This window comes from Carassius gibelio, chromosome A25, assembly GCF_023724105.1.
Source record: "Carassius gibelio isolate Cgi1373 ecotype wild population from Czech Republic chromosome A25, carGib1.2-hapl.c, whole genome shotgun sequence".
NCBI classification, from domain to species: domain Eukaryota; kingdom Metazoa; phylum Chordata; class Actinopteri; order Cypriniformes; family Cyprinidae; genus Carassius; species Carassius gibelio.
Window position 1 is genome coordinate 3,237,429 of NC_068395.1, and position 21,855 is coordinate 3,259,283.

At 37.9% G+C, this 21,855-nt stretch overlaps 1 protein-coding gene across 3 annotated transcripts; it reads right to left on the reverse strand.

Annotated features, from left to right (window-relative positions):
* Nucleotides 1-1,281: 1,281 nt before the first annotated feature.
* On the reverse strand, nucleotides 1,282-21,737 carry LOC127947021 (paired amphipathic helix protein Sin3a). Of its 3 annotated transcripts, none has more exons than XM_052543915.1 (21): nucleotides 21,595-21,737; nucleotides 19,256-19,466; nucleotides 14,040-14,225; nucleotides 13,822-13,928; nucleotides 11,901-12,186; nucleotides 10,663-10,911; nucleotides 10,428-10,580; nucleotides 9,708-9,863; nucleotides 9,537-9,623; nucleotides 9,331-9,449; nucleotides 8,611-8,821; nucleotides 8,368-8,484; nucleotides 8,046-8,284; nucleotides 7,069-7,252; nucleotides 6,398-6,980; nucleotides 6,103-6,272; nucleotides 4,889-5,062; nucleotides 4,710-4,799; nucleotides 4,031-4,125; nucleotides 3,711-3,906; nucleotides 1,282-2,762 (listed from the first exon to the last, which is right to left on the reverse strand). In XM_052543915.1, exons 2-21 carry the CDS (start codon nucleotides 19,433-19,435, stop codon nucleotides 2,532-2,534), a joined length of 3,813 nt encoding a protein of 1,270 aa, XP_052399875.1. In that variant the 5' UTR covers nucleotides 19,436-19,466; nucleotides 21,595-21,737; the 3' UTR covers nucleotides 1,282-2,531. The 3 variants fall into 3 exon arrangements, with proteins under 3 accessions (XP_052399875.1, XP_052399874.1, XP_052399876.1); XM_052543914.1 differs by lacking the exon at nucleotides 21,595-21,737 and adding an exon at nucleotides 19,996-20,558; XM_052543916.1 differs by lacking the exon at nucleotides 21,595-21,737 and adding an exon at nucleotides 19,983-20,558.
* Between the last annotated feature and the right edge of the window lie 118 nt (nucleotides 21,738-21,855).

Here is a 21,855-nt window from a genome sequence, read left to right on the forward strand (position 1 = left end):
TTTATTATCAGGTAGTAATTTTAGTGCTTCAACTTATGGTACCTTGGCAACTAACTGAATAACTAAACGTTCTTTTATTTGTTTAAAAGTTATTATATAAATTTTTTAATAGCCTATATAATTTTTTTAATGCAATTGTTATATCAGATGGTTTAAAATGTATGAATGTACAGTAGGCTATATGCATTAAATTTAAGGTAGGCTAAATAATTTTAGATGTATCTCATGTACTCTTTAGTATTATTCATATGCCGTTAGGGTTTATTAATATTTTGAACTAGTCTTTATTTTTATATTTTCAGTTTTCATTTAAAATTTTTGTTGCTATGCATTTCATTTTTATTATTGTTGTTCTTTTAAAATATTAGCATTTAGGTTTAAAGGCATAGTTCTCCCAAAAATGAATATTCGGCCGTTAATGACTCACCCTCATGTTGTTCTGAACCCATTGGTATCCGTCTCTCTCTCTCTCTCTCTCTCTCACACACACACACACACACACACAGAGAGAGAGAGAATCAGTCCTACAGAGTCAGATGGGGTCAGCTGACAAAACATATTCAGACTGGGTAAATTATTTTACACCGTTCACTTTGAAAAAAAAAAAAAATATTATATTAAAAAACGTATCGGATACATTAATGGTTCATGTGAAAGTCTTAACTCAAAAGAGAGAAAGAAAGACCATTTTTGAAGTGTGCTGTGTGCACAAGTCAAATATGTATGCCTAAAATACACACATGACCAAAATCTACACAATGCAATGCACTCAACTAGATTTTACATTTCAATATCTGAATTAAGGTAAGCCATATCATTACATTATACACAAAACTGGTTTGTAAGATAACTGGATTAAAATGTGGCATGTAAACATTTGCCTATTTATTTTTTACAGACAATGATAAAAAAAGGCTGTCCCAAAGTATGGTTTATAGTAATCATAATTATATAAACAGGCAGAGCTGGGTAGATTAGGCTACTTACAAACTGTACTACAAAAAATACTACTTAAGAGTATTTGAAAATGTAATTTAATCTAATTACAAGTACTACATTTTTGGTATCTGAATTTTTTTTTTTATAGGCATCATTTTAACAATTGACCTTCCTCTGAACAGAAACAACCCTGTAAGCAGAGCATCAAATCTAAGAGGAGCATCGCCTCCTGGTGGTCACAGAGGACAACTACAGCCTGATTACTATAACACAAGAGTCACATATACTCCTTAAATACACCACCCATTTCTGAAGTAAATAAGTCAAAACCAAGCCGGATGCTTATGCTACAAATGTAATTTTTATTAATTTAAATAATATGCAAATAAAGGGTCTATAATGATCCACAGAAAAGACATGCTTTGAGTCTCATTTTTAAAATGTGTATATATATTTATATTTAGATTTGTCCAGCAGAAATCTATCCAGAGCGAAGACTGAAAACTCTGACGACGATAAAGAAGACCTTTACATTCATAAGAGCTGTGTCTGTGTGTGTTTGCCCGGGGACACGGCTGAAGGTCTATCCAAAACTGTCAGTGATAAAAGTGTACAGAAACGAGATCCATATCCAAACATCAAAAATTAAAATGCTTCTTTTTTTTTTTTTCTTATAAAAACTTCCATTGCAAAAAAGAAGAACCTGGATACATTTCTACTTTGCAAAATTAACATTTTTACTAATAAAAAATGAGAAAAAGAAAGGAAGACGAAATAGAAGACAAAAGAAAACACACAAAAGGGAAAAAGAAAACTAACCCCAACCTTAATAATCGACTCCCTTTGGTAAAAACTGTCATAAACCGTCCCGTCATCGTTTTCCATGTGGTTCCCGCTTCGTTCTCCCTAAACGCCTTCACTGAAGCACTAAACACAACACACATCTGGCATAAAAAGGTCTGGTGATATTTACACTCTATTTACAAAACTGTTGAATTCCGTAAGTGTGTGTGATTCACAGGTCATGTTGACTGCAAGCTGGTGTACGGAGCACAAATAAGTGTTTTCTGATTCATAACATGCCTTAGATCTTTATTGCTGTCAGATTTATATTTTTTGTCTATATTTTTAAGTAAAAACTGAATTTGTTCATTCTAATATTACAATGCTAAATTCGCACCTCAGATTAGAAGTGATGTGGCAGAATAAATCTCTCTCGAGAAAGTCACGTTAAAGTTAAGTGCACTTATCCCCAAATGCTATTGTTTTGTTTCCGTGTAAAGTCTGATTCAGATTTTTCCAGCACTTTTTCTCGGATCCGCTGCCTGTGAAGTTTTAACTATTAAAAACCAGTGAACACACTCGACTGGCGTTCAAGAGATATGCGAAATCTGATATATGTATCAGATCGGTGGGCTGGTCTACGGTACGAGCTGTGCTGATTGGTCCGGGCTGGGTTTGACTGACAGGTCTTCAACCCCTGTGATATTTTTGGCACTGGGTGACCTGCGATTCTGCAGGAACAGCGAATGAAAAACAAAAACACTTAAAAATCTGACATCGCTGCTAAGCTCCGCCCCTTTCCTCTGATGTCACTGGCTCTTGTGGGGGCTGCCGTACTGGACTCTGTACTTATTGATGCGCTGGAAGTGAAGGGTCTCAGGGTCACAGGTGGTGGAGCAGGGCACCAGTCCCTCCCGCCCTTCTCCCATGAGCCACCTGCTGGTTTCAGAAGCCATGTCTCTGGTTACGTGCTCCTTCGCCCAGCGCTGGGTCCAGGCGTGAAAGCGCTGGTGCAGACGTGTGCTCACTCGCTCGTGAGACTGAGAGAGAGAGAGAGAGAGAGAGAGAGAGTGAGTGAGTGTGAGATGTTTAATGGAGCAGATCAATCTGAGAGGAAGAGAGCAGCTCTAGGGCTGCTTTTCTCACTTCTGTCTCGTGTGATATTGCACTCTGGGTGCCCTTCACATAGTTTGGCCACAAAAAGTGTACAAAATTGAGAATGTGCATCTTTTTGCAGACACAGTATTTTCAAAATGCAAAAATGTGCTATGCGGTGAAAATGTATATTTCTTTCTGGGAAGTAGCTTGGCCAAAACTGAAGTTTCATATAGATGTAAATTTACTGATATTGCTATTATTTTACTAATTTAACTTAATAATACTATTAATTTAAATAATGCACATATTGAGTCTATATAATTATGTTACAATATAAAATATTTTTAATATATTAAATTGTATTAATATACCATCCTTTTAAATACCATAATATAAATATTAAAATCAATTTTGGCAACAAACAATCAGAAGAAACAAATCAGAGGTTTTGTTATTGAACAATATGTAACTGCAGTGTCATACTAATCATCTTTGCATATTTAAATATATAAATGAGATGTTAGACTTTAGGAATGTTTTTAAAACAATGTAAAACATGATGTAACCTAACTGCAACGAATACACAATGTGGTAAAAATGTACAAAAAAAAAAAAAGAAAAAAGTATAGATGTGCTAGTTCATGTGACTCCCACAAAAACAAAAAAAATAATAAACAGAAGGCTTCTCATAAATGCTAATTAGGTTATGCACATATAATGATTTTTCTGTTGCTCAAATGAACAAAACTGAAAAATCTTGCTCAAAAACAAATCTGGAGACGGTTCTTCCTTATTTAGACATTTAGAAAAAAGCAGCATTTGCTAGTATCAGAAATATGCCAGTGATTGAGCATCTTTGTCTCATTGCTTCTGGGTGTGTGTGATGTTACCTGCTGGGCTCTCAGCAGCGCGGTGCGTCTGTACATGTAATCTTCTGATTTGAAGACGTACACCATCTTATAGGAGTTGAGTTTGAACATGCACTCCATCTTCGTGCTGTCTGCGTTCTCTTTTCTGCCTCCGTCCTTCGCCTCCTTCTCCTGAGACTCACAGTCACGCTGACACTTACGGATCCGCCGCAGGTTCCTACACAAACAGAGGAGGACGGTGACCACAAACAGACTCCATTTACCTCTACGAAACTTCTCTGCTGCGTGAGAACAGTCAAGATTGGGCAGTTCAGGGGTCAGGGGTCACAAACACAGGGTACCTTGGTAGAAACACAGGCTTTTGAGACAGATGATCCCTCACGTCTGGAGATGTGAAATCAGCCGACAGATACCGCATAACGTAGTCTGACCAGCGCTACATGTGACCATGAGAACAGGCAAAATATATTACATTTTAAAGATGCTTTAGAATAACAAACACAACAGTGTTATTATTTTAAGATCAGTGAGATGCCATCCTATTTTCTTTTCATTTTGAATTAGTTTACATTTTTGTTATTTTCCATTTCATTTCAACTCATAAAAAAAAAAAAAAAAAAAAAGTATACCTATTTTTTTTTTTTGTTAGTTTAGGTTTACATTCATAAAAGCTGTGTCTGAAAAAAAACAAAGCAAAAATGTAAATATAGTTTTGGCAAACAGTTGTTTTTTTTTTTTTTAGTTTTTAATCAATTAACATTTATTTAAAGTAACTGGATTTTACTTTAAATTATTATTTTCTTATTAATTTCTTTTTCTTTTTTTTACTTTTTTAAAATTATATATAACTTTTTTTTTCCTTTATTACCTTTTTTTTTTTTAATTCAATCATTCTTTCTTAGTTTGATTTCTTACTCAATTTAAATGTTTTATATTATTTCGTTTTAAAAGTACTACAACTTTCCAATTCAGTTGTGTTGGTGTGGACATTTGCATCCATGTGTGATCTGTGAATCTAACCTCGTTCTCCATCGGCCCGTCTGAGTTCTCCTCCTCGGTGTCCAGCAGCTCCACAGTGAGCTGAACCTTCCTGTTCTTCATGAACATCAACTAGAGTGAGAGAAAGAGATTAAAGACTCTTTATACATGAGACTCTCTCTCCGTGCGGTCTTCACTTGCCACTCCTTTTGAAACTCTACCTTAAAGCAGTTCTCGTCGGACATGAGCTGCTCGGCTTTGCGCTGGTAAGACATTTCCGCCGGTGCCCTGCTGCTCTGTGTGAGCAGAGATCCGCCTGTGGCTGAGTGGCTGCTCTCACTCAGGTACAGTTCAGTCACCTGAACACAGATCTCCTCACTCACTATGTGCTGGAGCTACAATTACAGACAGAAAAAAAAACAGATTTTCATACCTTACAGGGCAAAATCATGGATTATAAAACTATAATAAAAAGGAATCGAACTGATCTTTTGAGACACTGTACTAGTGAATAAACAGAAAAAAAAAAAAAAAAGTTATGAAACAAATTATGAAAAATTCAAGAAATCTTCAAATATGATTGACAGTTTTTAGAAATATAAAAACTAAAAAACTAAAAAGTAAATAAAATCTAAATCATTATAGACACATGGAATAAAAATATAAATTCCATAAATCATGATAAAAACAAAAAACAAAGTATAACTTGTGCACATTTCAAATCCAGCCATTTTTTTAGTTTTCTTATATTCTTTTTGTTATTCATAATGTTTATTGACTTAATTTTTTCATTTCTTGGGCATTATTTTTCATATCCAAAAAGATAATAAAAAACAACACATTAAATGTCTAACAATATTAAAAAAGAAATACAAAAACCACAAATACAAGTAAATTATGAACAAATTCCATAAAAGTTAATTTTTTCTTTTTTTTTTTTACATTTGCTTTTCAAAATAAAACTACTAACACTATAAAGAAGACAAAAAGAGAGTGAAATAAAAAACCAATTTATAATACGTGACCCTGGACCGCACAACCATTCATGAGGGTAAATTATTCGTAATGTATGGTTTGTTATGATAGGACAATATTTGGCTGAGATTAAAACTATTTGAAAATCTGGAATCTGAGGGTGCAAAAAAATCTAAATACTGAGAAAATCATCTTTAAAGTTGCCCAAATGACGTTCTCAGCAATGCATATTACTAATCAAAAAGTACGTTTTGATATATTTACGGAAGGACATTTACTAAATATCTTCATGGAACATAATCTTTACTTAATGTCCAAATGATTTTTGTCATCAAATCATTTTGACCCATACTATGTATTTTTGACTATTGCTACGAATATACCCCAGCGACTCCAGGGTCACTTCAAGGGGTGTTTTTAGGCATGACATGCAAAAGCAAGTGGATTTGGACACACGGACCTGTCTGACGATGTTCTGGATGAGTTTGTCCATAGTGAAGGCGATGTAGGCGTGAATGGTGAACATCTCTCGGAGAGAATCCTCATAGTGAGACGCCTCCATATTCCCATCCAGCAGATTACGCACCATCTCCAGAAACGCCGAGTAATAATCCTCCACATCTACGTCCACTGAAAGAGAGGGTTTGAGTTTCTAAAATCAGTCCGTAACCAACTTAAAAAAACAAAAACAATGAATCGCCATCAAATCTCATTTCTATTTCTGGCAGGTTAGCTTAGCTGGTTTTGTTACTCACTGGGCTCCTTCAGGCGCAGCTGGACAGCCGTGTTGTCGTTTTTGTTCCGCTTGTGTCCGAGCACCTCTCTCTCCCACTCGCGCTCCCTCAGGTCCTCTTCGATCTGTCGTTCGGCCTGCACGTAGAGCCGTATCAGACGCGAGCACAGGGTGTGGTGCAGCCGGAGGAAGATGTACCAGTTGTTATTCACGTAAAGCAGATTGTACGCGTCCTCGCAGGAGCGAAGCCGTTGAGCCGTGGACGAGCTGAACAGCAGTTTAGACTTCGTCGGGCTGCCACTAACTCCTCCCGTTAGCCCGTTGTGCTTCTTCGACGCCCCCTCGTCGATGTCCATGTCTTCCTCGTCATCATCTTCCTCTGCGTCCGACAGCACTCCTCTCTGGGAGAACAGCATGTCGGGGATGAAGTGGTAGATGATCTGTTTAATCTTGTGTTTGTCCTCTTTGTTGATACTGCTCTGGCGTTTCACGTGATGGATGATGAGCGCCGCCGCGTCCTCCAGAATCTGACGGTCCTCATAGGTCAGTGTCACGTGAGGCCCGCTCGGTAAAGTACTGTTGTCCTCCGAGGCCTGTTCCTGACGCTTAACAAACACAACCATCAATCATGTGTGAGAAAACAGAGGGGAACAAACCCTCTTAACTTCTTCTAGAGGATAAAGAGCGTCTCACCTCATCAAAGATGCTCTCGATCTCGTTGAGAAGCGTTTTGGAGCGCAGCACCTTAGTGTCGTTCTGTTTGAAGTTAATGCCTTGATGGTCCAGAGATTTTAGGTAGTATTTCTCATTCTGCTCTCTCCAGATCTTGTTAAAACCCCTTTGTGCTTCACGCCACTCATCCTCCTTCAGCTTTAGCCTGAGACCCCGAATGAGAAGACAGATATGTCATTTAATGTTACAGCTAAAATCCAGATGTTGGAAACAGCTAAATAAAAACAAATACTGGTAATAAAATGTAATAATCCTCATCGGTCAACCATTAATTTAATATAAATAATTAAATAAAATATAAAATAAATGTAATATTATTGCTAATTGCTCAACCACTACTAATAAATAAATAATTAAAAATAAAATGCATGTTTTAAAAAATATATGAAAACCCTACATTTGTCAATTACTAAATTTTAATGATATAAAATGTATGATATGATATGATGTAAAAAAAAAAAAAAACACTACTGAAAAAACCCACTACGAAACCCTACATTTGTCAATTACTAAATTTTTGTAATCTAATACGTAAAAACAAACTCACAACTACTAAATTAATAATAAAATGAGTAAATAAAAAAAAATATATATATAGTAGTCAACTTCTAATTTTGAAGTGAACGAGTGTGTGTGTGCATATATATATCCATTTTATAAAATAAATAAATTACTTTTAAAAGATAATAAAACATACAACTATTAATTTGAAATATTATGATATAGAGTGCTAGAGAAATATTATTGCTGATGTAAAAACAAAATCGCTCACAAACCCTCTACTGCTAAATACATTTTTGGGGCATTAAAAGAATTAAAAAAATAAATGCATTCAAAATATCTGAAAAACCCACACTGGCCAACCACTAAATTTGAATAGTATACTACAATGAAATATAATAAACGTGATGTGCCTTTCGAAGGGCGTTCTCTCTTACCTCTTGAGCACAATGGGAACAGACACTGCCGGATTCTTCTTCAGTCCGTCGATGATGTCCAGAGCTTTGTCTCCATATATCCTCTGGATGGCTTTCCTGTGGAGAATCTCCGAACAGCCGCCCAGAGTGTTGTCCAGTCGGAATTTGGCCTGCTCTTCCGCAGACATCCGAGACAGCTTCTTCTGAACCACCTCCAGCACACGAATGGTGGCCAGGTTGGTTTCCAAGACAACATCCAGCTAGAGGGAGGAGTCAATGACATCATTAGCAAGAATTACAATCACAAAAAGTACAAATGTTCTTGTGTGTGGAAGAGTCTCACCTCGAATCGCTCGTCCTCGCATCTGTACATGTGTTCTTCATACTGAGTCTTCTTGGAGCTGACGAAAGTAGAGTCCTCAGACCAGGAGGGGAAGGAAACCCAGGTATCATTCAGCACCTGATGCATCCACAAAGAAATGCTTTCTTATTAAAAACATGAGTAAATTTGATGCATGTTCAATATTATACGCCAAAGGTGATGGGGTTTGTAAAGAAGCTGTTGTTAAGGGAAATCCTCTCTTACCTCTTTGCAGAGTGATGTTCTTCCTGTGCATTTGGGAAGCTGGTAGCTCTTGGGTAAAGCTCGATAACTGGATCCCAGACGTTTGCATGAAGCGTAGTCAATTTCCATGGCAATTCCTTCAGTGGCTCTTTCTTTTGGGTACGTCTCCAGGTGGGACATCTCCTTATATCCAAGGAAGTTCTTGAACCAAGTGAACAGCTCAGGAAATTTGCTGGGGAAAACGGGTTCATTAGTAAAAACACAAATCCAAAACTGCAATATAGAAATTGGAGGCAGCTTTGTAATAAATACAAATAAAAATGAATGATTGAATGTCAAAAGAATTCTAACTAATGTGAAACAAACGCTAAGGAAGTTTTGTAAAAAAAATTATAAAAGAAAGAATAATAAAAAAATGAATGAATGAATGAATGAACGAAAGAAAAACTAAATCCCAGTATTGAAAAATAATTTCTAGGGCACTTTTGCGAGAATAAATGAGGGAATAAAAATTTTATATAAAAAAAAAAAAAGATTATGGCCCAATTTTTTTGACAATACCCACATCTATACCGAATAACACAAACCAGCTACTTCAAAATAAATGGTAGGAGAGTTCTGTAAACATAAATAAAAATATATATTATTAAAGTAAAAAAAATGAATTAAATGAATTAAATCAAATAAGAGAATAATAAAATAAGATCCATACAATTAAAATCCACATCAAACTGGACTTACCCCAGGAATGGAACCACAAGCTGAACCAGCTCAGCACGAGAAATCATCTCTTCGTTAAAAATAATCAGGCACCGGAGGAAGTTGTCATATGCTTCAGCACTTCGTAAAGCTTTCCGCACCTTCAAATGCACCAATAATCCATCAAAATAGGAAAACGAAACTTGCATATTACATCAGCATCACTATATTAACCCAGATCAACTCACTTTGTCAAAGAAAAGAGACTCTGTTCCTCCATGTTTGCCAGCTTCTGCCATGGACGGATCTTTGATATTCATTAACTTGAGCTTTTTCTGGAAAAATTCAGATATCAAGAATGATATTCCACAAAAAACATACTGAAATTCAGTATATATATTATTCAGCATGCCCTGTACCTTCACAGGTGGGGTGACGGCTGTAGTTGAGTGCTTGCGTATCTGGCAGCCGTTCTGATTGGGTCTCTGCTTGTTATTGAGCTGTGGTTTCTTGGCTGTTCCACCGTGATCATTACGCACAGATTCGGCCTTCTCTGCTGCCGTCTTGCTCAGCAACTAGAAGGAAATTCATAGCAGGAAATGTGTCACTTTCACTTAGTTATGTACGTCATGTACTAAAATAACCAAAGCTACAACTGAAATAAAAATAACAGGGTGCAACAGTGCATGATTTTCACTCGCATTTGCCACCAAAAATAGATGTGAGCATGTGTGAGAACAAAATTCGGTTTTATGAAAATTGAAGACTTAAATATCTTAAATTGTATTACAAATTACCATATTAAGATGAGAAGGAATAAACAGGAATCACAAAAGGTCCTAAGGTGATTATTAAACTTCTAAAGGGAATGATGTAATTATAGTGTATATAATAAATAATTGACAAACAACAAAATTATATCAAAATATTTATAAAACTATAACAGCATCTCAATGACACTATAACAACAGATAACTCAGTATTGATTAAACGGATTCTAAACTTCTGAAAATGACATCATTCATTCTATTGAGTTATAGAATGTTCAAAAACTTTAGGTTAAAACATTCTAAAACTGGAATAATGTATCAGTCCAGTGGGCGGGGTCAGAGTGGAGGCGGAGCCTCAATCAAACTCACCACAGAGCTGTTGGCATCAGGCAGGAACTGTCCAAACTCGGAGAGCAGATCTTCTTGGTTTTTGAAGAGTTGTGCCACCTCAGCATAAACTTCTTGTTCAGTCAGGGCCGGGGTGTAGCTCCCACCCGCTTCTTTAGCATTACGCTGTTCTTTCTGATTAACAAAAATAGTACATGTATAAGTGGATTGTGAATCATAATGTATTTGGGAAGTGTTTTCAGGGGCCTGGCCAGACCTGGTACTTGTGCAGGATCTCCAGGAAGGACTTGTAGATGTTGGGCTGGCCCTGGAAGCGGTTCTTAATCTTGTTGACGTAGCTGATGGCGTGGTTGAACTCCACGGGCTGGTTGTTCTGCAGCGGTGGGGCGGTGGGCATGCTGTTGACAGGGGTGTGGGGCTGCACTGGGGGCGAACGCGGGGACGCGTACGGAGGGATGGACGGATTGGGATGACTGCTTGGAGTCAGAACTGGAGACTGCACCGGCTGCACAGAGAGAGATGGAAACATATCAGTGATCCAGATCTGAACTAAACAAGGGTATCTGCAGTTTTTAAAATCATATGAAAGACTTTTTTAAGATCTCCACAAATAATATAAGTGTATATTGCTATAAAACAAACCCATAACATCTAAAAATGTAACTTTTAATAAAAAATGAAAAAAACTTGAATTAACACGGGACTCTTATTTTGAAATGCCTTTGCTAACTTTAGTGCTATTTCCATATAATAATTCAAATGGACAAGGGAGATAAATATGTTTCAATCATCTACAGCATTTTACAATATAAAAGCCAAAAAGTAAACATTTTCATAATTCATCAACAGTAGTTTGTTGATGAGTTGATAAGTAATCGCTTGGCATAAATGCTTTCCGTCCACAAATTTAAGACAGGTTAAAATGATGATTATGGCTTTTGTAATATGATTTAAAGAAACACTCTACTTTTTTTTGGAAAGAGGCTCATTCTCCAACTCCCCAGAGTTAATAAATTGAGCTTTAACGTTTTTGAATCTATTTAGCCAATCTCCGGGTCTGGGGATAGCACCTTTAGTATAGCTTAGCATACATCATTGAATCCTATTAGACCAGTAGCATCGCGTTCAAAAATGACCAAAGAGTTTTGACATTTTTCCTATTTAAGACTATTTTGTAGTAATATTGTGTACTAAGATCAGCGGAAAATGAAAGTTGTGATTTTCTAGGCCGATCTATTTATTAGCTAAATATAAAAAAAATATATATTAAAAAAAATTAATAAATTATAAATTACACATACAATATTAACCCCTTGGCATTCCAGCAAAATTTGCCTAAAATACGCAGTGTACTGTGGGCACTAAAAGGTTCATAAAAAAACTATTATGGTATCTCAATGACACTAAACTTAATTTTAGACTTTTTAAGGACCCACGGGGACCTTATCAACTTTACCCTACAAAATATCTTTACTTTTTCAGTGTGACTACTACCTTGCTTTTCGGCGTGGGTTGGGCGGGAGGTGTGGATGCCAGGCTGGGAGGGTTTGTGGGGATTTGGTTCTGAAGCTGCGGTGGAGGTCTGGGAGGGATGTTCTGTACAGAGATGCCGTGAGGTGTGATGTGGTGGATCTGTCCGGGAGTAGTCACGTTCACCAGGTCATTGGTCTGAACTTCAATCTTGTATCCCGGTGGAAGAAATGTGTTAAACCCCATAATAAGATCAGGGTGACCCTTAAAGAGCTGTGACACCCTGCTGATTACGCCTGGGGTGTCAATACTGCAGACAGAGAGAGAGAGAGGGTATTCAAAATGATTAATTATGATTAACTAATTCCCAGTGAAACTATCTACTATTTTGTGGGGAATTATGTAGGGCAGGATTTAAAAGTGAGAACATAGCAAAAACATATTTTTCAGATAACAAGTGCTTGCTTAAGTCAAAAGAAACATCAGAAGAATTTGATGAAAGCAATGTTAGTTTTTATTTAAATCATTTGAAATCAATAAATGAAAAAAAAAGCATATTTTATTCAGCAAAGGCATATTAAATTCATCAAAAATGTTATAAGATATTTCGGTTTCACATTAATGCTGTTCTTTTGAACTTTTTATTCATCAGAGAATCCTGAAAAACCTGTTTCCTCGAAAACATTACACAACTATTCAATACATTAAGAAATGTTTCTTATGGAGTGGGGGAACTATGACGCCACTTCGTAGGCAAAAACCCTAAAACGAGTTAACATTTTAGCACTTCCGGTTCCATCGTCAATGGGTTTTTTGAGTTATGATGGGATATAATGGGTTTTGATTAAATTCTCTAAAATAAGGTCCGTGGTTTACACAAGTTCAAAATACTTTCACATTTTATTCTACGACATAAGACACACCAGTTACAAACCACTCGTGATTTTTTTGAACTGTTACTTTTCTTGAAAACCAGTTTGCTAAATGGGACAGCAGGCACTGTCAGAGACATTACACGTCATCACACCGAACAATTGACCAATTTATAGTATTTTCCAGTTGGAGTATAATTAATACAATTAATTGTGGAATAATCGATTCATAGTTTCTCGCATTTTATATTGTTGTTCAACAATGTTTTTTGCTTTGCCTCGAAATGCAACCAGGGAAGATGCTCGTTTTATCGCTTGTTTCCTACTGATACAGAGACTCTAGGTTTGTATCATATGGTAAACTCTTATCACGATTATTCAGTAAACATCACATTGAGCGACCGTGGTGTAGTTCATTTGTAGTCTAAGTTTAGCATTTTAGTTCTGGCGCTGGTATTTAGGCTTCAAAATTCATAAAAGTTATATTTTGTGAAGATCGTCTTGATGGACAAAACGTGAAAGTATCATGAACAATAGCTTATTTTTTACATTTATTTATAATTATTCATTTAGCAAATGCCTTTATCCAAAGTGACTTACAGTGCATTTAGGATACAAATTTTTATTTTATTTTTTTAACCAGTATGTTTCCTGGGAATTGAAACCACAAACTTCTGGGCCACCACTGAGCCACAGGAACACAAAACCCTATGGAAAAATCCAATTGGCTTTTTGTCGAGAGAACCATTGTAATGCTAAGAGCTGACTGGCTTATAAAATGAGTAGTTCCACCACTCTACTATAATGATTTCTGATCATGTGACACTGAAGATGGGAGTAATGCAATATTACAAACCCACTCGTGTGTAGAAATGAACATGGACATGGACATATATTAATACATTCTGTGTTCATGATACCTAATGTTAACTAACTGATGTTCATTGTGAAGTGTTACCTTACAGTTGAACAGAAATGTGTTCAATAGCATATTACATAGAATCGTGATGATACACTAGTATCAGTATCTGCTACTAACATTTTATGATAACCCTAAATGTGAATAAGCTCACCTCTGAGATTTAAACTCTTTCATGATATCCAAGAAGTCATTGTAGACCTGTGGATGATTGCCAAACTGTAGTTTCACCTGGTCCAGGTAAGACAAGGCGTCCTCCACCTGCAGGAAGGAAAAAGAGATTCCAGTTTATCTCACACACACACAGCTGCTATTGCAAGACTTTATTGGTTAGACTCCCGAAAAAAAAACAAACACAAAATCCCATCTCACCTTGAGTCTCTGGAACTGCTGCTGCCCCTGTGTGGATGCGGAGGGGGTGGGAGGGTGACTGTGACCCTGCACAGGCGCAGGACCGTGGGTCTGGACCGCTGCTGGACCATGATGGTGAGCACCACTGTGGGCTGCCGGACTGGGAGTGTGACTGTGACCACTTGAACTTTGGGCTACTGTGGACACCTTAAAACAGCAACGATGCAAAGATCACGTTTAATGAATAAATGTGTTTCATAATAACAAATGCTCCTTACTAGGCAAAAGTATTGATTCTGTCCTCACTAAAGTTGAAATGTTTCTGAATATACCTGATTTTCAATTGTTCAATTTACAGCTATGTGGAGCCTCTGTAAGAAAATACTCAGTATGTTTAATATATATGATTTATATTACATATAAATATATTACATGTATTTCTTAAATATATGTCATGTGTGTGTACTTATATATACACACACACACACGTAAATATACACAGTACATCATGTATTATGTACCTTAATTATGACTGAGATATATGTGTGTGTGTGTGTATATATATATATATATATATATATATATATATATATATATATATATATATATATAGGAGTTTTTCAATAGGCTCCTATGAAAACATCAAATAAGGCAACATGATGCATTAAGAGCTGGAGGGTGTAAACTTTTGAACCGGATGATGATTTTTCTTGTTTTGATTGAAGGTAATATTTTTTCACCTACTACTGCACTTCAAAAGCTATATAAATACATACATGTTTCCAGGAAGACAAAATAAGGACAATTTACCCTGATCATCCAATTCCAAAAGTTTACACCCCCGACTCTTAATGCATCATGTTTCCTTCTTGAGCATCAGTTAATTTTTTGACCTTTTGTAATTGTTAAGTATGTGTCCCTCAATTGTCCTCTGTTTGAAAAGATGGATCTCAAAACCATACAATCACTGTTGGAAAGGGTTCAGATATACAGAAGAAGCTTGAAAACCAAAGAATGTGCTGGAGGATTTTTCAGAAGAACAGCAGGCAATTTAACGGTTCAGGACAAACAAGGGACTCATGAACTATCACAAAACATAAAATCAGTAGTGGATCATCCAGGAAATGACACAGTACTAAGATTTAAGGGTATGGAAACTTTTGAAAGGGGTCATTTTTACTAATTCAGTTATTTTGTCTTGTGGAGTATATACTAGGGGTGTTTCGGCTTCTGATCACTATCGGCCGATAATCAGGTGGGGATGTTTGTCTCTAAAAATGCCGATCTCAATCTGATGATGCGTCTGCCGTGAGCGTTTTGGCACGATATGCAGCGGCAACATCTCAGTCTCTGTCTGGTGCGGGGAAAATAATTAAGCTGAAGGTGAGGTGCAATTCATATGCCTTCATTAATTAACTCTTAAAGTAATATGAAAACCTTCTGTGGGACCACCCCGTGTACTCTCCCTTTCTCTCTCAAAATGCGCAAATGGCTTCAAATCAAATCGTGTCTGGTCTATAAGCGAGCTGCACGTTACGTTGCATGGGAATTGCAACTTGCACAATCGAGGCAGTGTTGCATCATCACTAAAGTTTATAAATTGCATTTCTTTTTAATTCTTGCCAGTGCTTAAATCATTCAGCGTTTGCGCGCTCATGCACACTCGCAGCACACACACATAGCGCCAGGTTCACACATACTTTGTTTGCAGTGCATATACGTACGTTGCATATTTTTTTTTAGCGCTCATGTTAAGCGTTCACCCTGCACACGGTTGCGGTCTGGCAGTGTGCTCCAGTAGTTATGAGTACTCACTAGTGGTGAGTACTTTTAGATAAAAAGGCAATAATAGATGGCACTCCTGGAGGAAGGAAAACAAAGCTCTTTATGAACCTAGGATTGCTTGTTAGGGTTGGGCGATGTCTTCAAATTTGGCATCGGACGATGTCTACAGTGAAACATTGCGATGGACGTTGACATCTGTAGGGGTGAGCAGTGTGGGAGGGTTAGTTGGCAAGGGGGAGTTGGGGGATTACGGGAGGTGTACCCGAAGCATGAATCCTTATAAGGAAACAGTGTAAGGACGTCCGCTGTAAACACGGTGTAAGGAGAGATGACTGAGGACGATGGCAAATGATTTGCAGATCCTCAGTATCACTGACAAACATATAATTTAGTCAAATGTGTGGTAAGTACTACCACTCCAGAGTATAAACAGAGTACGTGCGATCGCAAATTTAGAAAATGATAGTAAAACCAAAAAAAAATGTTCTATCAACCATCGGCAATGAACCATGGCATCGTCTATCAGACCAACCCGATTGCTTGTAATAAAGATTGAAAAGAAAAAGGCAGTAGAGCTGACTGTTTCTGTCAGTGGTAAGTTTTAATTTAGAATGTTTGTGATAACGTAAGAAAAGTATTTTAAATGTTTTGCCACTTGCTTGAGCAACTTTTTTTGTGCTGTGTGTAAGCTATTGTTCAACAATTGCATGAGTGTAAATCAAAAATGCACTGCTTGATCGAACATTAAAGTGATATAAATATACATTTCTGGAAAAATGTCTAAAAAATGCTCCCCTCCAGCCCTCAAATGAAAAAAAAACCTCCCCTCTCACAAGACGGAATTTCCCTCCATTTTCAAAAATGAAATTCAGGACCTGAATAAATGTCTTAAATTCCTGTTTGGAGTATTACTATAAATCAGAGGTTCTCAATTCCAGTCCTCGCGCCCCCTGCTCTGCACATTTTGCATGTTTCTCTTATGGCTTCAAACGTTCGTTCTATTTGAATTAGGGATGTCAACGATTAATCGATGATCGATTAATTGTCGATAAGAGATGCAATCGATTAAGGCTATTGATGGTCGGTTAACCGATTCAATGTTGGTCTGCGTGCGGCTCATGCGCACTCAACACGTGCGAGCGGCTGTGAGTGACGGTGACGATATATAAAAGCATCATCATTCATTCACAATGTACAAATTAAGCTTTTAATGTGATTTAAACTTTAAAGTACATTAAAATAGAAACAACATAAAAGTTCTTCAACATTAAATGCAATAGAAATGTAGTTACTAATCATTTCATCAGATAACTGTTTTATATCGTGCGCTTTGCAGGGCTGCGGGACACAGTGACAGGACAGGTAGTCTATTCATTCCTACAACTTGTTAATTCATTCCTACGAATTATTAATGTGGCAATTGTCCATGTTTCATTAATTGTGTTCCCTAAATAACCCATGATTTAAGTGAAATAAGGGAACAAATTAATAAATCGAACGAATTCTTAATTCATGAAATCTTTAATTTCCCTTCCCATGTTTACCACAGTAAGAGATGCGAAAACAGTTATTTAAAGCGAAAGATAATAAAATAAACCTGGGAAATTAGAGGGTTCGACTATGAAGATTTAGGAAAAGAAACAATGCCTAAATATACTGAATTTGTGGAAATTCGTGACCAACCGGCAAACCAGAACTAAGCTGTTTCGATCGCGCTGGAGCCTGCTGCACACGTATATTCTAGCAATTCAAACTTACATCGCAGTCTGTTCATTATCAAAATTAAATGTCAACTAAACATTAAAAGGTTACACTGGTCAGTTTAAATAGACCGTAGTATACCGGTCCACTCTGCTGTTATGCCAAGGACGTTTTTGCTCACATGAAGAGGATCATCTTTTCCGTCTATATGCGAATGCGTGTTAAGTACAAGCCTAGTTTACATTATAAATAATAGTTTAACATTCAAATACATTGCGAATATGGAAACATTTCGATTTGTGCCGAATGAGACATGAGCAATAACCTCCAAATAAATCTAGCCAAAGCCGCGCTCGCTCATCCTCGTCTGCACGCATGCACTGTCACGATCTAATGCGCTGTATGCCGGATTTTTAAAAATTGGACATTTTCTAGGACAGAATCCAGCAGGATCAAATTAATGTGAGCAACTGTGTTTTGGTGCAGCAGCGCCGATGTAGTTCACTTAATGTGCAGCGCAGTCACACGCGCTCCACATTTCGGTTAATTTTATACAATAATGTCAGTTGAAAACATTGCAATTGTGCTTTAAAATACAACAACGAGCACCACAAAACCATTTAAAGATGCGCGTTCAGCGTTCTCCGTGCGGGATTGGAAACTTGTCAACAAAGTAAAATGACCTCAAAAGTATGGCGCGCTCTCTTCATTTTATCAAATGATCATAATCGCATCTATTCATTTTATAATCCTGCTACTAGCATTTTATTCAGACTAAAACCTCTTTAATTCAAGTGAGAAAGCGTTTTTGTGTGTGTGTGTGTGTGTGTGTGGCTTTTGCACATCCTGTCATACCGCTGACTGTGTGCCTGCAATAGACGCATTTTGCAGTATTATGGTTAACGATTAATCGATTAATTGATCGTTAATTTAAACGACGATCGATCATGGAAATAATCGAAATCTGACATCCCTAATTTGAATGTAAGTGCCCTGCGAAGTGGACATCACAGGATATTCCACCATGATTCCAGTTCAAAGCGAACGTATGTGTTCCATTCAAAGTGAGATTAGTGAATTTAAATTGTATTTATTTACAGAGGTATATGATGTAACACGTTGCGAGGCACAAATCAGTGAATGAATGTTCCAAACAGATTTCCCCTGCTCAGGGAGTAGGGAGCAATGAACACTGTGTACGAACCATCTCAATGGGAACACAGTTCATACACGGAGCTCACTTCTAACGAGCTGATTATCAGAATCAGGTATGGTAACAAAGAGAGACATGCAAAATATGCAGAGCTGGGGGGCGCGAGGACTGGAATTGAGAACCACTGCTATAAATAATTCTACATGATAAAAATAAGGCTTTAAAAAGATCGGTATCTGTGATCATGTTGGCAGATACTGCTTTCTGTGACCAGCAATCTGCCTCCTGATCAGATCACCTTTAGTGTATATAAAAACATCTGATATGTGAAATAGCTTTTTCAAGACAGTACTTAATAAAAAATAACAAGCAATTTTTATCATCCGCTTATTTTGTGAAAATTATTAACATTTTGCATAATCTTTTAAGAGAACAGAACACAACTGTGTGTATTAATATGCCATTGACCCTAAAATATAATGTTGGCCTTTAGCTTATTCAGCCAGATTCTAGATTCTGGAGTTGCTCTGGATTAAATGGATGCAGTGTGAACACATTCCTTAGAGCTATAATGCATCACAATGGTGTGTGTCCGCACCTGGTATGCCTGGGGAACCGGGTACTGTATTCCTGGAGTAGGCTGCATGCCGTCAGCCACAGCCTCGAATACTGCAGGCGCTGGGGCCAGAACCCTGTGCTGCAAGCCCTCTGTGCTGCCGGGAAGCCGGCGCTGTTGTGGGGTGAACACTGGCTCCTGATCCTCTAAGCGCCTCCTCATGCTGTACTCATACTCAGACAGAAACTAAGACCTAAACAGAAAAGGCAAAGACAGCAACTTAGTAAACATCATGATTTGGCTGTAGTCCAAGCCATTACCAACAGGAGATCTAATATTCCAGACACTGACTAGCTGGTGAATAAAGGCCACAAAATAGTATATGTATAAACAAACATGAATGGTGTGTATGCATGAGCAATTGTGCACAAATGCATACATAAATATACGTGTGCATGTTGAGTATATGCTTATATACATATATAAATAAATGAATGAGGCAAATGCATAGGTGTGTATAAATAAGTGCGTTTATAAATGTATGTTAATACATGCGGTTGGTGTGTATGGGTGTGTGTGTTTCCAGCACATGCAGACAGTTAATGCTAACTTGCTTACCCGCGTCTAAAAGTGACTGAGTTTAGTCAGGATTTCGCTTTTATCAAATAAATTAAGAAAACTAAAGGTCGGAAGTTTCAGTCTGACAGAAAACCAGCTTATTGAGAGGGAAAAAAGTTCAGAAATACTGAATAAAAGTGGTATTATATACCTTTGAGACTCACCCGCTTCTGCTAGCTGCGCTTATAATACACCACCGCTGTCAAAATGTCACCGAAATACTAAAACTCAAAACGAAAAGAACGATAAAACGCATTAAAACGGAGTTTAAAAAAAAACTAACGCAGAAAATTCCTGCTGAAAACAAACGCTGGTGAGGGGCGGGGCTAACATAGGCTTTGCGAACAGTCTCCGCCCATTTGGTCTCTGATTGGCTCTTTGGTCGGAAGACGACATAGGTTTGTGTTCTTATTGAAGTTCTCGACTGTCACTCAGACAAGTATTAACTTTGTTAGGGGGGTTGAGCCCAAACCCTCTACGGTTTCTCTCACTCACTCACTCACTCACTCAAACACCCACACACACAAACACAAACTCCTCGAACAACGACTGGCTTTGAGCAGCAACGTACTCTCGACCTCTTTTCAGACTGGAGAGTGAGTAGAGATCTGAACGGGTTTAACTTTACTATAATGCACCACCATCACTCTTTGTGATATTACTAATAAAATCTCGGCATTACGTCTGAATGCTTTCAGCAGCTTTCCGAACTTCCTGCCTGGGGTTACGTCATTCTTTACGCCCCCTCAATGCAGCTGGCCAATCAGAACGAAAAATGGCACTTGAATAAACGCCTCTTATATAAATCTCGACTCCGATTGGCCAGGAGTACTGAGAGGGCGTTACATATGACGTGAGGCTCATATCGCAGCGCTCCGCCCACGAGAGGCGGGGCTTAAGCTAGTGCCCGGGATTCCTTCTCGCCCCGTCCGTCCGCAGTCAGTCAGAGCCGAGGCTCACGCGTGTGTGCGTGTACAGCGTCTCGCTTAAAATTGGGACAAAACTAGAAACAACGCGAACCAAATCTGCTCAAACTTACAGAACGAATAAGTTCGAACTGATTTCAATACAAAGAGCTCAAATATTCAGCATGTTCGCTAGCGTTATAACACGACCCCGGACAAAAGATCCGCGTATAAATGTGTATTAAGGACACATTTCACGATCTCTCGTGATTTCTGGATTGAACGAGCACACACGAACATGATACAACAGTCACACACGCCTCTATCATGACATGTTGTCCTTTAGTAATCAGACCCAAAGTCAAAATGGGAACTAAAAATCTGATCGCATGAACGCAGACTCGCTAATGTGATCATGCGAGGATCTGAAATGATGGATCCGATCATATATTACAGCACAGACACGCCAGTTGATCTAATATTCTTTGTTTACTGGGAGACTGAAGGGGAAAATGTCTAACCGTGCTTGAGCACCTCTTCCCTCCCCCTCTGAACACCATACAGAGCTACCGATCTGCCTTCAGATCAAGAACAAGTTAGAAAAGCCTCCGGGAAAGCATCAGATTGGCTTTTGTATCATAACATAAAGATACACGTTTCTTTGCTGCTTCAGTTGGCCAAAGCTTTGCCCCCTTTTCTCCCCTTAATGTGCCATGATCGAACGGAACAGCCCGATTAACACACCAAAATCTCCCGAACCACCAGCCCCCTGCAGAAAGCACTCAAACAACGCTGGAAACACATTCGATCAAAAGAGCACTATTAAAATTTGTTTTCTTTCGCCCAGCTGCTACATACCTGCGAAAAAGAGCCTCGCACTCCGGGTTCGTGTTTGGAACAAATAGTTAGGAACGCCCCCCTCACCTCCCATTGGTGTACGTGACGGCATGCGTCATCCTGATTTGAATACGACCCGCCAAACGCGCACTTGCGCAGGCAGAGATGTACTCGCTGCTTCGACACACCTGTAGTATTGCACTAAATGTTTTACTTTGTAATTTGGAAATAATATTCACTCTGCAATTAAACCAGATACCAAAAAATGTGTGTTATATCAGA